The 14,607-nt window shown below is 44.1% G+C and overlaps 1 protein-coding gene across 14 annotated transcripts in view; it reads right to left on the reverse strand.

Annotated features, from left to right (window-relative positions):
• The window catches only part of DOCK7 (dedicator of cytokinesis 7), a 109,295-nt gene that overhangs the window by 21,475 nt on the left and 73,213 nt on the right, over positions 1-14,607 (reverse strand). For 5 of the 14 annotated variants that reach the window (XM_073544652.1, XM_073544641.1, XM_073544639.1 and 2 more), the window contains 13 exons: positions 13,145-13,285; positions 12,840-12,953; positions 12,585-12,755; positions 10,670-10,809; positions 9,671-9,840; positions 7,663-7,817; positions 7,413-7,595; positions 4,358-4,493; positions 2,946-3,042; positions 2,706-2,723; positions 716-812; positions 446-580; positions 76-228 (listed from right to left, as the gene is read on the reverse strand). In XM_073544652.1, coding sequence (XP_073400753.1) covers positions 76-228; positions 446-580; positions 716-812; positions 2,706-2,723; positions 2,946-3,042; positions 4,358-4,493; positions 7,413-7,595; positions 7,663-7,817; positions 9,671-9,840; positions 10,670-10,809; positions 12,585-12,755; positions 12,840-12,953; positions 13,145-13,285 — 1,710 coding nt within the window. The remainder of the gene's footprint in view (positions 1-75; positions 229-445; positions 581-715; positions 813-2,705; positions 2,724-2,945; positions 3,043-4,357; positions 4,494-7,412; positions 7,596-7,662; positions 7,818-9,670; positions 9,841-10,669; positions 10,810-12,584; positions 12,756-12,839; positions 12,954-13,144; positions 13,286-14,607) is intronic. The other 9 variants (XM_073544646.1, XM_073544653.1, XM_073544649.1 and 6 more) reach the window with 3 other exon arrangements.

Consider the following 14,607-nt stretch of genomic DNA (forward strand, 5'->3'; position numbering starts at 1 on the left):
TATACAGAGGCTCCGAAAGAAAAACTACCATAGAGCCTGCTCCAGATAAAATCAGGACAAGATGGCCAAACTTACATTGCCGATTTCAAAGTTCTGCCTCATGAGAAGGTAAAGCGAAGCGCTGGCGTGTGACCGGATGGTACCGATGCTGCTGCTGCAGTGTCTGAGCAGCCGGAGGCACAGGTCGGCGCACTGCTCCGTCTCCTCCTCAAACAGCAGCTCCGGAAACTGGACGGTGAAAAAGCACAAAAATCAAAAAGGAGAGAAGGGATCAGGATATTTCAGAAAACAGAATCTGACGCTGCAGAAGAGAGCCCAGCCTGAAAGACATCAAAGCCTGGTACACTGAGGTCAGTCTGTGGCACGTAAAGCCGGACAAAGATGTAATGGCCTCTCCCCTTACAAATGGAAAACAAGAAAAGTCTATTCTGGATATATTCCTTACCTTAGAAACCAATGCCCTCTGTGTGGCAAAGCAGTGCTGCAGATAGAGGGCGCTCTGGTTGCAGGCCATACTATGCAGGAGAGTCTTCAATACCCCTCCCAGGATACTCTCCTTGGACTCTGTTAAAGACACAGTCTAGGGACGTGGAGGGGACACAAAAAAAACAAACAAAAAAAACACACAAGAAAAAAAAGTTACGCGAGTAATTTACTAACTTTCCAACAAGGACCAAACACTTTTCCAATCCACCCTCCATAGAGGTCATCTCACCTGGACGACAATCTCCAGAGTGTCCAGGATGATCAGGTTGGCCTCGGTGGCCAGGTTGCCATCTATGAGGGCCTCGTGCTCCAGTTCTGCTCTGGACCTAAATGTGGGAGACAAGAGATTTTTTTTTTATACAAAAGGAAGAAACAGTAAGTTCCGTCTGTGTGTGTGTGGAAGCAAGGGCTGATCTAATTTACTACGATATGTAGTTCAGCCTGCAGTGTAAAGAATGGTGGACTTCATGGAAGTAGAAACTGCAACATGTATAGTAATTGTATTTCTTTTATTAGATATTTTTGTGGGTGGTGGGTGGGAGTAGGGGGGAGATATTTATCTCAGTGATATGGAGAAGGGTGACATTGGAAGAAAAACCAGGAACCAAAAGCTGCAAATCCAAGAACGTTTGCAAAGTGTCCTCACCCCACGACTTCTGCTATGTGTGAACACGCGGCAACAGCAACGCAACCTTGTGAGTGTCACCAGAAGCCGCTGAAAAGCTTGTACTTTAGGTTTAATATTCCACAATGTAACTTCTTTATGTCAGAAAAGCCAAGAAGCAAATGGGAAATGTCACACTCCATGTAATGTCCGACATGCAAGCAGGGTTAGTACAGCCAGCCCACGGCACAGGTTATTCATCAGCACACCACATCGCCATAATGACAAAATAGCGCTGTACATGATGGGAACGGTAAAGTTATTTGTCCATAGATTGCCTGTCCTCCATCAGTCCTACTATACTCCAGAGCTGCACTCACTATTCTGCTGGTGCAGTCACTGTGTACATACATTACATTACTGATCCTGAGTTACATCCTGTATTATACTCCAGAGCTGCACTCACTATTCTGCTGGTGCAGTCACTGTGTACATACATTACATTACTGATCCTGAGTTACATCCTGTATTATACTCCAGGGCTGCACTCGACATATTCTGTACTGATTCTGATTATCTCCAGCAGCAGAATAGTGAGCACAGCTCTGGAGTATAATACAGGATGTAACTCAGGATCAGTACAGGATCAATAATGTATGTACACAGTGACTCCGAGTTACATCCTGTATTGTACTCCAGAGCTGCACTCACTATTCTGCTGCTGGAGATAATCAGAATCAGTACAGAATATGTCGAGTGCAGCCCTGGAGTAGAATACAGGATGTAACTCAGGATCAGTAATGTAATGTATGTACACAGTGACTACACCAGCAGAATAGTGAGTGCAGCTCTGGGGTATAATACAGGATGTAACTCAGGATCAGTAATGTAATGTATGTACACAGTGACTGCACCAGCAGAATAGTGAGTGCAGCTCTGGAGTATAATACAGGATGTAACTCAGGAACAGTAATGTAATGTATGTGCACAGTGACTGCACCAGCAGAATAGTGAGTGCAGCTCTGGGGTATAATACAGGATGTAACTCAGGATCAGTAATGTAATGTATGTACACAGTGACTTCACCAGCAGAATAGTGAGTGCAGCTCTGCAGTATAATACAGGATGTAACTCAGGATCAGTAATGTAATGTATGTACACAGTGACTGCACCAGCAGAATAGTGAGTGCAGCTCTGGGGTATAATACAGGATGTAACTCAGGATCAGTAATGTAATGTATGTACACAGTGACTCCACCAGCATAATAGTGAGTGCAGCTCTGGAGTATAATACAGGATGTAACTCAGGAACAGTAATGTAATGTATGTGCACAGTGACTCCACCAGCAGAATATTGAGTGCAGCTCTGGAGTATAATACAGGGTAAGTAATGTAATCTTTGTACACTGTGATGTTTTATGTAATTTACAAATAAATGCAGAATTATCCGGAGAAGATAAGTTGGACATAAGACGAACAACATAATTCATGTTATATAGAACATACTGAATAAAAGATGATTAACGTCAGATCTCAGGCCACAGGTTACCACAACATGAGGACCCATAAAACGCAGATTGTTACGGAGCGCGGACACACACTACAGACACTGTACCTGCAGGGTCTGTGGCTTCTAAATACACCGCGCATGTGGAGAGACAACCAAAAGCAATCATTAGGATGGGGGAGAGGCGGTGCCATAACGGGTCTGGACTGGGGGAATATTCTCAGTGCTGCCTCATTCACATATAGGATCATAAAAGACCCTTCCGAATCAGTGGGGTCTCGGGAGACCCCTTCAGTAATCAGTAATGGTGCAATGACAACACATGAGATCAATGAGCGGGGTCCGTACTTGTCCATCTTGTCGGTGTTTTGCCTCCAGTGCGTCATCTCCTTCCTCCACCGCAGGTTTTCCTGGCTGCCAAAAGCGCTTCCAGACGGGCTCCGCTCTGCCAAGAAAAGTTCAGCTTACTCAGCGCTTTTAAAGCACAGGGCACAACATGACACGCCATAAATCTGCAGGGCGCCAACAGCCGGTGATTTACTTCTGCGCTGTACACTAAATCAAAGCCACGGCAGAGGAGAAAAAGCTCCCGCCATCAGCTAGACGAGGGAAAAATAGTCTCCTACTTATTGATCGAGGAAGGACATTACATGAGTTATGGGGGGGCGACACTGAGCGCCTCAAAAAAAGTAAATATGAGGAGCTGTACCCCAGGGGCATGACGGGAGTGATCCGAGAATTAGAAAACACTTTGCAAAAAAGTTTGGTTGAATTGTCATTAGCATTACTAGCTGCTATGATGTCTCCCAGACACAGCACACATACATGAGGGATTCCTGCTCTCCTGTCTCTAAGTAGTATTTAATCAAAAGCAGCAGCAGAAAGGACATTATTCAGCAGTACTAAGCTGTGTAACTGTGCGTCCAGCACTAGGGTGGGAGACAACACTGGAAAGCAGCAGGATGGAGAACATTATTCAGTAGTACTGAGCAATGTTATATGAATGCAATACCAGGGTGAGATAAAATACCAGAAAGCAGCAGTATGGAGAATATTATTAAAGTAGTACTGAGTGATGTTATAGTGAATCCAGCACTAGGGTGAGATAAAATACTAGAAAGCAGCAGCATGAACATTGTTCAATAGCTCTGAGCAATCTAATAGTGAATCCAGCACTAGGGTAAAACACTGAAAAGCAGGAGCAAGAAGAAAATTGTTCAGTAGTACTGAGCAGTGTAATTGTGAATCCATCACGGGGTGAGATAAAATACAAGAAAGCATCAGTATGGAGGACATTATACAGCAGTAATGAGCAGTGTGGCTGTGTATTCTGCTCTTGGGCAAGATCAAAAACTTACAAGAAACCGCAGAATGGAATGGTTTCATGCACTTTGCTGCTCCCTCCTCCTCTATAGACTGCACTAGGTAGATGTGATCCCTCAGTGAGCTGGCAGTCTCTCTTCCTTTATTCAAAACAGATTTTTTCGTATGTAAAAATGTAGTTTTTTAGTACCATCTTTTCTTATTTTGTTTACAGTTTTCTCCTATTTTTCTTTTTTTTGTTTCTCTGAGCAATATAGAAAAATATTATAGGTACCTGGAAATCATCAACAAGCAGCATGGGCCAGAGCTATTTAGGATTTCCACTTTATTCTAAAATATGTTTGGTGACACATTACTTAAAAAAGTCAAAACTTTGGAGTGCACCCCTCTGTTCCGAGCCCCCACACACCCCGCAGTTTTGGCCTGGACAGACCTACCAAGCTGACCTCGGCTTCTCCTGACCATCTCCTGCCTGGCCCCGATGCTCCCGAGGATCGCTTCCTCCAGCTTAGCTCTCATGTCTTTCGATTTCTTGAAGGTCAAACTATTCATTCGTTCAAAAGCCTTCTTGCCCTGAAATAGAAGAAATCAGCGTTTACAGGGGACGCGTGATTGTAAAGTTAATTGTACCCCACAAGGACAATTGTTCGTTTTTGCGCTTTAATTTTTTTTCTTCCAAGAGCCCAAATTTTTTTTTTCTTCTTCAGACAACACATCCACACAATGGCTTGTTGTTTTCAATTACATCATTCACTTTACCAAAGAATGCACAAAAAAAGTGAAAAAAAAAATGCAATTCAAGTATCCCCCCCCCCCCCCCCCCAAACGCTCATTGTGCAATAAAAAAATTAAAATGATCTGACAGCAGGATTCTCCATGACAGTGCGATTATGGTGATACCAAACATGACATAGTGGGAGAGCGAGCAAGAGAGAAAGAGCAAGCGAGAGAGAAAAAGCAAGCGACAGAGTGCGAGAGAAAGAGAAAGCGAGCAAGAGAAAGAGTGAGCGAGCAAGAGAGAAAGAAAAAGCGAACGAGAGAGAGCGAGAGAAAGAGAAAGCGAGGGAGAAAAAGCGAGCGAGAGAGAAAGAAAGAGCAAGCAAGAGAGAAAGAGTGAGCGAGAAAGAAAGAGCAAGCAAGAGAGAAAGAGTGAGCGAGCAAGCAAGAGAAAGAAAATGCGAGCGAGAGAAAGAGAAAGCGAGGGAGAAAGAGAGCGAGCGAGAAAGAGCGAGCAATAGAAAGCGAGCAAGAGAGAGAGCGAGCAAGAGATAAAAAGCGAGCGAGCGAGAAAGAGCAAGCAAGAAAGAGCGAGAAGAGCGAGCAAGAGAGAAAGAGCGAGTGAGTAAGAAACAGCGAGTGAGTGACAGAGCGCGCGAGAGAGAAAGAATGAAAGAGAAAAAGAAAAAAGAAAAAAAAAAAAAAGAGAGAAAGCGAAAAACAGTAAAAGATAGAGAAATAAAAGAGAAAGAGTGAAAAAAAGAGAAAAAGCGAGAGAGAGTTGCTTTGGTAACACTAATTTGTATTTTTTTCCTGCCAATAAAGCCAATTTGAATTTGAGAGAACGTGAGAGAGCAAGAAAGAGCTAAAAAGAGACAGAGAGAAAGAGAGGACGATACATAGAGAAAGAGATAAATAGGAAAATAGGGGGGGAAAGCCAGCACTGCTTAAGGTTAGAACGCATAAATTAGAGTGCATATGCACATAATGTCTAGCTGTATTCAAAAATGAGATATTTAGCAAAAAAATTGATCAATTCAATTGAGCCACCCCGCCGCGCCAAGGCAATCTCATATGGGGGGTCCTACTCTATATATTTTTAATAAATGCTGTGCCATTATGGCCTCCTAAATACACTTAGAGCATGACCACATCAAGTGCAATCTGTACCTGAACATTTACTGGATCGCTCCCATGAAGCCAAATGAAGCAAGTGCAGATGAAGGCCAACCAGGTCTGAACACAGACATATCAGGAATGGCCTCCACACATTGCCTGACCAGCAAACATAGATGAAGGGCGATGTTGGTCCAGACACAGGTGCACAATTAAATAAAGCTTGGGGCAGGGTGGGGCTGCCGTGTGTGTGCACAGCAGCCTAATCCATCACAATGAACACAGAAAATTATGGCGGACATAACCAAGCGTGCACGGCAACAGTGGTGGTCAGCCACAAACCAACAACAAGAAAATAGGGGGGGAAGCCAGCACTGCTTAAGGTTAGGATGCATAAATTAGAGTGCATATGCACATAATGTCTAGCTGTATTCAAAAATGAGATATTTAGCAAAAAAATTGATCAATTCAATTGATTGCACTTGATGTGGTCATGCTCTAAGTGTATTTAGGAGGCCGTAATGGCACAGCATTTATTAAAAATATATAGAGTAGGACCCCCCATATGAGATTGCCTTGGCGCGGCGGGGTGGCTCAATTGAATTGATCAATTTTTTTGCTAAATATCTCATTTTTGAATACAGCTAGACATTATGTGCATATGCACTCTAATTTATGCGTCCTAACCTTAAGCAGTGCTGGCTTCCCCCCCTATTTTCAAAGAGATAAATAGACTGACAGAGAAAGACATACAAAGAAAGTGAGAAACAGAAAGATAGAGACAGAAATAAAAAGAGAAAGAAAGCGAGATAGAGAGATGGAGAGAAACAGCAAGACAGAGAAAGAAAAAGAAAAGGATAGGAGACAGAAAGAGAGATAAGAGACAGAAATAGAAACAGAGAGATGGAGATGTTTTTCTTGTTTTCCTTATCACCATTTATAGATATTTTTTGCTGATATTTTGCCATTTTCTTCCTGAGCCTTGTAACAGTTTGACACTGTCTGTTCTGTAGAGGTCACTTTTCAGCAGTCTCATTATCATCACAGGCACAGACAGGTAACACAAACAAATACAGGATAGGATCCATAATTCACAACAGCACACCTCCCCCCCTTTTCTGCACAATGACCTCTGCCCACAACACCACCTTAGAGGCCAGTGAACTGCAGTCTATCACTTCCTACATTACTTGACTGTTGTAAAGCAAATTTCTGAATCCTGTTAAAGGGGTCGTCCACGTTTGGTGCATATTTCCCTAACTTGAATGTATTTGAGCCTAAAAATCATTTTTGCAGTGGAATTTCATTAAGCATTTTGCACTGTTTGGCCTCTACAACCTCTGTTTCCTGCACATTTATGTTTCATGTGGTCTGTGGCCATAAATCAGCTGAAAGTAGTTCAGAAAAAGACAGATAAAAGAGTTATAAACTCCCATCGGACCCTCGTAACGGTCTCACTGATGGATTCTCAGTTAACTCCTTTCTGTAACCAGCAAAAGACAACAGCACAGAGGTTGTGAAAGGCAAAACTGTGCAAAATTTGAGACCCAATTGAAAAAAATATATATTTTTAGCCCAAAATACATGCATTAAATATAAAAAAGGGCGGACAATCCCTCTGACGGCATCTCAGGCAACATGGAGCATTTATCGACTCACCTTGTACTCAAAGCATGAGACGCAGAGATAGAGCAGATCGAGCAGGCGGTTCAGCTGCAGGATGGACAGGTCGGTGAACCATTTCTGCAGCACAATCTCATCCGCGTTCTTTAGGACCCAGAGGAGGCAAATTAAGAGGCTGCGGCTGGATTCTGCAGAGAACGACGAGTGCTGCCGAGAGGGCTGAGAACAACAAAAGGGGTTAAAAAAAAAATAATAAAAATAAAATGAAATAATAATAAGCGCTTACCTGTGAGGTCAGTAAAAAGCTGCTGGGTCTGGTCAACTGCGGGACGGAGGTCCCAGCGATGGCCATGGCCACCGTCTGACTGATCATGCTCCCGCCGTCGCCCTCGTGCTCCTCGCCGGCACCGCAGTTGGGTCTTCCTCGCTGGTTGTGAGATTCTGTCATCATAGAAGTTCATATTAAATTCACCTCTAGTGAAGCCCCCTAATCCTCAGCGGGGGTCACGCTATGATCGCTGCCAAGCTCTGCAGTTATTCCTGAAGCTGTAATACGTCGTATATCTATGTGACCGCTGCAGGCAATCCCTGGCTCCAGTGAGGAAGCTGGTGCAATACCATCTGAGGTCAATGACTGGCTGCAGCAGTCACATGGATTTACGGCACACACTTTCTCTCAAACAGATTTATACAGCCACCACAAGGGGGAGCCCACTGCATACAGATTTATACAGCCACCACTAGGGGGAGCTCACTGCATACAGATTTATACAGCCACCACTAGGGGGAGCTCACTGCAAACAGATTTATACAGCCACCACAAGGGGGAGCTCACTGCATACAGATTTATACAGCCACCACAAGGGGGAGGTCACTGCATACAGATTTATACAGCCACCACTAGGGGGAGATCACTGCATACAGATTTATACAGCCACCATGAGGGGGAGCTCACTGCATACAGATTTATACAGCCACCACAAGGGGGAGCTCACTGCATACAGATTTATACAGTCACCACTAGGGGGAGCTCACTACATACAGATTTATACAGCCACCACTAATGAAAGCTTACTACATACAGATTTATACAGTCACCACTAGGAGGAGCTCACTACAAACAGATTTATACAGCCACCACTAGGGGGAGCTCACTGCATACAGATTTATACAGCCACCACAAGGGGGAGCTCACTGCATACAGATTTATACAGTCACCACTATGGGGAGCTCACTGCATACAGATTTATACAGCCACCACTAGGGGGAGCTCACTACATACAGATTTATACAGCCACCACTAGGGGGAGCTTACTGCATACAGATTTATACAGCCACCACTAGGGGCAGCTCACAGCATACAGATTTATACAGCCACCACTATGGAGAGCTCAGTACATACAGATTTATACAGTCACCACTAGGGGGAGCTCACTACACACAGATTTATACAGCCACAACTAGGGGGAGCTCACTGCATACAGATTTATACAGCCACCACTAGGGGGAGCTCACTGCATACAGATTTATACAGCCACCACAAGGGGGAGCTCACTGCATACAGATTTATACAGTCACCACTAGGGGGAGCTCACTACATACAGATTTATACAGCCACCACTAATGAAAGCTTACTACATACAGATTTATACAGTCACCACTAGGAGGAGCTCACTACAAACAGATTTATACAGCCACCACTAGGGGGAGCTCACTGCATACAGATTTATACAGCCACCACAAGGGGGAGCTCACTGCATACAGATTTATACAGTCACCACTATGGGGAGCTCACTGCATACAGATTTATACAGCCACCACTAGGGGGAGCTCACTACATACAGATTTATACAGCCACCACTAGGGGGAGCTTACTGCATACAGATTTATACAGCCACCACTAGGGGCAGCTCACAGCATACAGATTTATACAGCCACCACTATGGAGAGCTCAGTACATACAGATTTATACAGTCACCACTAGGGGGAGCTCACTACACACAGATTTATACAGCCACAACTAGGGGGAGCTCACTGCATACAGATTTATACAGCCACCAATAGAAGGAATTCACTAGATACAGATTTATACAGCCGCCACTAGAGGGAGCTCGCTACATACAAATGAGTGCAGTCCTCACTAATGCCAATGATAATGATGTATGCAGCTAGCTCCCTCTAGTGGTGGCTATTTCTAATGCAGACTGTATCAGAAAAGCTAAGCTCTGACCATGAATAGGAAGCAACACAATGAGGAATCTTTATAACAAGAGTCAACGAGTGGCGTACGGTACCTGTAAAATCGTACAGCTGAGGGACAGTCTCCATTACGATGCCAATCAGAGGAAGGTAAAGCATGGCCACTCGGGCTTTTACCTCGGGATCAGCATAGCGAGGATCAGAGTCGTGGGTAGATAGCAGATTGTGTACCATATTGATCACCTTCTTATGCAATCCAAATAACCTGAGCGAGAAGTGTTGTAACTGCAGTTAGTGATCAGCGCAGAGCAAACATCACAGTCTACAGAGGATTTATGCAACGCCATGTTCTCAGGTAACCCGACGACGTGGCCCCGGGCCGGCCCGTCCGGACACCCGCAGCCGTTCCCTTATACTTACTGTATTCATGCAAAAACCAGCAATTTAATTATGGCATTATGCATCAAGCACACCGTAACACACCATGGCTCCCGGACAGACCCCTTTAAGACGGATTTAACCCTATAGGGACGCGGCCAATTTTAGGGTTTTATTTTTTTCCTCCCCTTCTAGCAAGAGCCATGACCAATACAGCCATACGAGGGCTTGTTATTTTTGGGGACAAGATGGTTTTTCAGGTGACACCGTTCACTTTAATGAATAATATACAGGAAACGAGAAAAAAACCCTCAAATGGCTGTGAAATGGTAAAAAAAACGAAGCAACTCTGCGATAATTCTTCAGGCTTTGTTTGTACGGTCATTTATTGTACAGTAAAAGTAATCCGGTAACGCGGTCAAGGTTACATCGGCCACAACAAAATACTTTGGGGTTTTTTGTTACTATTTTAAAAGCTTATAAAAAAATTCTCACCTTTGCAAAAAAAAAGTTGGTCTGCGTCACCATTTACTGAGAGCAGATAATTTTATTATTTTGGCTTTGCAGCTTTCAATGTGTGTTTTTTTTTTTTAGTAATCTAGCAGCATAGCCAAACGTCAGGGGCAAAACGGTAGCCGACCCTGCGCGGCGCTCCTGAGCGGCAGCCGCTGCCATGTGCACCCACATCAGTGTCTCTCTTCCCCCTCGCTGCTCACCCCTCCGCATCAGGATCCACGATCACTGCAAGTTCAGTCAGCACAAGTCCTGCCAAGTAATGCTGCTGGCGGAACGGCACGGACAGCTCAAACATATTCGCAATCTTTTGGTCTTGGATGTTGGTTGAAAACCCAGAGCTCTAAAGAGACAGATCATAAAATAAACATCAAAATGGGATCACACCCAGGATAATGATGCACACCATAATCATCTGAGACGGCAAACAAGAGCGTCACCAGACAAGTCCCCGACATAATAACCAACCCGAATAGAGGAAGTCACATCCTGTATTATACTCCAGAGCTGCACTCACTATTCTGCTGGTGCAGTCACTGTGTACATACATTACATTACTGATCCTGAGTTACATCCTGTATTATACTCCAGAGCTGCACTCACTATTCTGCTGGTGCGGTCACTGTGTACATACATTACATTACTGATCCTGAGTTACATCCTGTATTATACTCCAGAGCTGCACTCACTATTCTGCTGGTGCAGTCACTGTGTACATACATTACTGATCCTGAGTTACATCCTGTATTATACTCCAGAGCTGCACTCACTATTCTGCTGGTACAGTCACTGTGTACATACATTACATTACTGATCCTGAGTTACATCCTGTATTATACTCCAGAGCTGCACTCACCATTCTGCTGGTGCAGTCACTGTGTACATACATTACTGATCCTGAGTTACATCCTGTATTATACTCCAGAGCTGCACTCACTATTCTGCTGGTGCAGTCACTGTGTACATACATTACATTACTGATCCTGAGTTACATCCTGTATTATACTCCAGAGCTGCACTCACTATTCTGCTGGTGCAGTCACTGTGTACATACATTACTGATCCTGAGTTACATCCTGTATTATACTCCAGAGCTGCACTCACTATTCTGCTGGTGCAGTCACTGTGTACATACATTACATTACTGATCATGAGTTACATTCTGTATTATACCCCAGAGCTGCACTCGCTATTCTGCTGGTGCAGTCACTGTGTACATACATTACTGATCCTGTACTGTTCCTGAGTTACATCCTGTATTATACCCCAGAGCTGCACTCACTGTTCTGCTGATGCAGTCACTGTGTACATACATTACTGATCCTGAGTTACATCCTGTATTATACTCCAGAGCTGCACTCACTATTCTGCTGGTGCAGTCACTGTGTACATACATTACTGATCCTGAGTTACATCCTGTATTATACTCCAGAGCTGCACTCACTATTCTGCTGGTGCAGTCACTGTGTACATACATTACTGATCCTGAGTTACATCCTGTATTATACTCCAGAGCTGCACTCACTATTCTGCTGGTGCAGTCACTGTGTACATACATTACATTACTGATCCTGAGTTACATTCTGTATTATACCCCAGAGCTGCACTCGCTATTCTGCTGGTGCAGTCACTGTGTACATACATTACTGATCCTGTACTGTTCCTGAGTTACATCCTGTATTATACCCCAGAGCTGCACTCACTATTCTGCTGATGCAGTCACTGTGTACATACAGTGGGAGGCTTTCTGGGATATAGTAACTTTCCTTCATATTATCGCCCCTATAACCATTTACAGTCTGTTGTGTCCTCCTTCCCACTATGTGGCCTACAGGGACCCCAGGAACTTTTCTTCGTGTTATCACCCTCCTGTATTACTACTTTTAATCACTGACTATAGTTGTAAAATGAGTCTCAAATTCTGAAAAATTTTCATCTGTGGATTTTGCTGTAGATTTACCCCAATAGCAATAAAGGAAAAATAATTCCGCAGATTTTACAATGTGTAATTCCACCTGCAGCGTTGATAAGACGTGCAGGCTTCTATGATGAGTCACTTTTACGCCTTATTACTGGATGGCTCCTTAGATCGCACATCATGGCGTCTGAATCACTGACCTGGGAGGTCGCGGAGGACACGGAGGGTGACGGAGACGATGGCGGCGTCAGCAGGCTGCAGGGCAGGTTCAGCGTGACGTAGTGCTCGTGGCTGCACACGATGCGCAGGAAGTCCAGCCGCAGCGACACCAGGACGCTCGGGTTGGGCAGAATATGAAGCTTTGATGACACCTGATGGAAATGTGATCATCACTTGATGTCGCCTTATTTTGTCTTCCCTCTACATGAAGACTAAAGTCACAACTATGGATTTACCTGCTTGAAATAAGCTTTCACCAGACTGAAGACGAACCCTCGGTCCATGATGGACAGCAGGTCATTGAGGAAGAAAGCCAGGCTCACGTTCAGCCTTTCCACCATTTCTGTATCCTGAAAACCAGAAGAGAAAAAAGAAATGAGATGTATAAAAATGCAACAATGTAACTACAGTGATAAAGCCGGGCACAGCACGTTGTTACAGAGCGGGGTTCCCCAAAATTCGGATCTTTAGCTGATGCAGAAGCAACAAGCCCCATTATGGTTCCTACTGACACGCAGACGTGCGGCACTGCCGACCTCACCTTCTGGAACCGAGTGACGATATCATTAGCCATGGTGCTAACAAGAGCCGAGATGTCGTCCATGAATCGCTCAGGAAATCGATGCTTCCGAGGGGAATCCAGCTTGTCTGCAAAGAATAGATGATGCACCATGCTCTTCACCTGTAACACACGCCAAACACAGGAGACCTCTCCATAACACCATCAGGTAGGAGGCAGACATTACTGAGCAAAGCAGAGCCTTTACTAAGGGGAAAGGAATGTATACTGCATATACAGTCATATGTAAAAGTTTGGGCACCCCTATTAATGTTAACCTTTTTTCTTTATAACAATTTTGGTTTTTGCAACAGCTATTTCAGTTTCATATATCTAATAACTGATGGACTCAGTTATATTTCTGGATTCAAATGAGGTTTATTGTACTAACAGAAAATGTGCAATCTGCATTTTAACAAAATTTGACCGGTGCAAAAGTATGGGCACCTCAACATAAAAGTGACATTAATATTTCGTAGATCCTCCTTTTGCAAAAATAACAGCCTCTAGTCGCTTCCTGTAGCTATTAATGAGTTCCTGGATCCTGGATGAAGGTATTTGTGACCATTCCTGTTTACAAAACAATTCCAGTTCAGTTAAGTTTGATGGCCGCCGAGCATGGACAGCCCGCTTCAAATCATCCCACAGATGTTCAATGATATTCAGGTCTGGGGACTGGGATGGCCATTCCAGAACATTGTAATTGTTCCTCTGCATGAATGCCTGAGTAGATTTGGAGCGGTGTTTTGGATCATTGTCTTGCTGAAATATCCATCCCCTGTGTAACTTCAACTTCGTCACTGATTCTTGCACATTATTGTCAAGAATCTGCTGATACTGAGTTGAATCCATGCGACCCTCAACTTTAACAAGATTCCTGGTGCCGGCATTGGCCACACAGCCCCAAAGCATGATGGAACCTCCACCAAATTTTACTGTGGGTAGCAAGTGTTTTTCTTGGAATGCTGTGTTTTTTAGCCTCCATGCATAACGCCTTTTTGCATGACCAAACAACTCAATCTTTGTTTCATCAGTCCACAGGACCTTCTTCCAAAATGTAACTGGCTTGTCCCAATGTGCTTTTGCAGACCTCAGGCGACTCTGTTTGTGGTGTGCTTGCAGAAACGGCTTCTTTGGCATCACTCTCCCATACAGCTTCTCCTTGTGCAAAGTGCGCTGTATTGTTGACCGATGCACAGTGACACCATCTGCAGCAAGATGATGCTGCAGGTCTTTGGAGGTGGTCTGTGGATTGTCCTTGACTGTTCTCACCATTCTTCTTCTCTGCCTTTCTGATATTTTTCTTGGCCTGCCACTTCTGGGCTTAACAAGAACTGTACCTGTGTTCTTCCATTTCCTTACTATGTTCCTCACAGTGGAAACTGACAGGTTAAATCTCTGAGACAACTTTTTGTATCCTTCCCCTGAAAAGCTATGTTGAATAA

Source organism: Dendrobates tinctorius, unplaced genomic scaffold (assembly GCF_039654945.1).
Source record: "Dendrobates tinctorius isolate UK_male_01 unplaced genomic scaffold, ASM3965494v1 ptg000138l, whole genome shotgun sequence".
Lineage (NCBI taxonomy): Eukaryota > Metazoa > Chordata > Amphibia > Anura > Dendrobatidae > Dendrobates > Dendrobates tinctorius.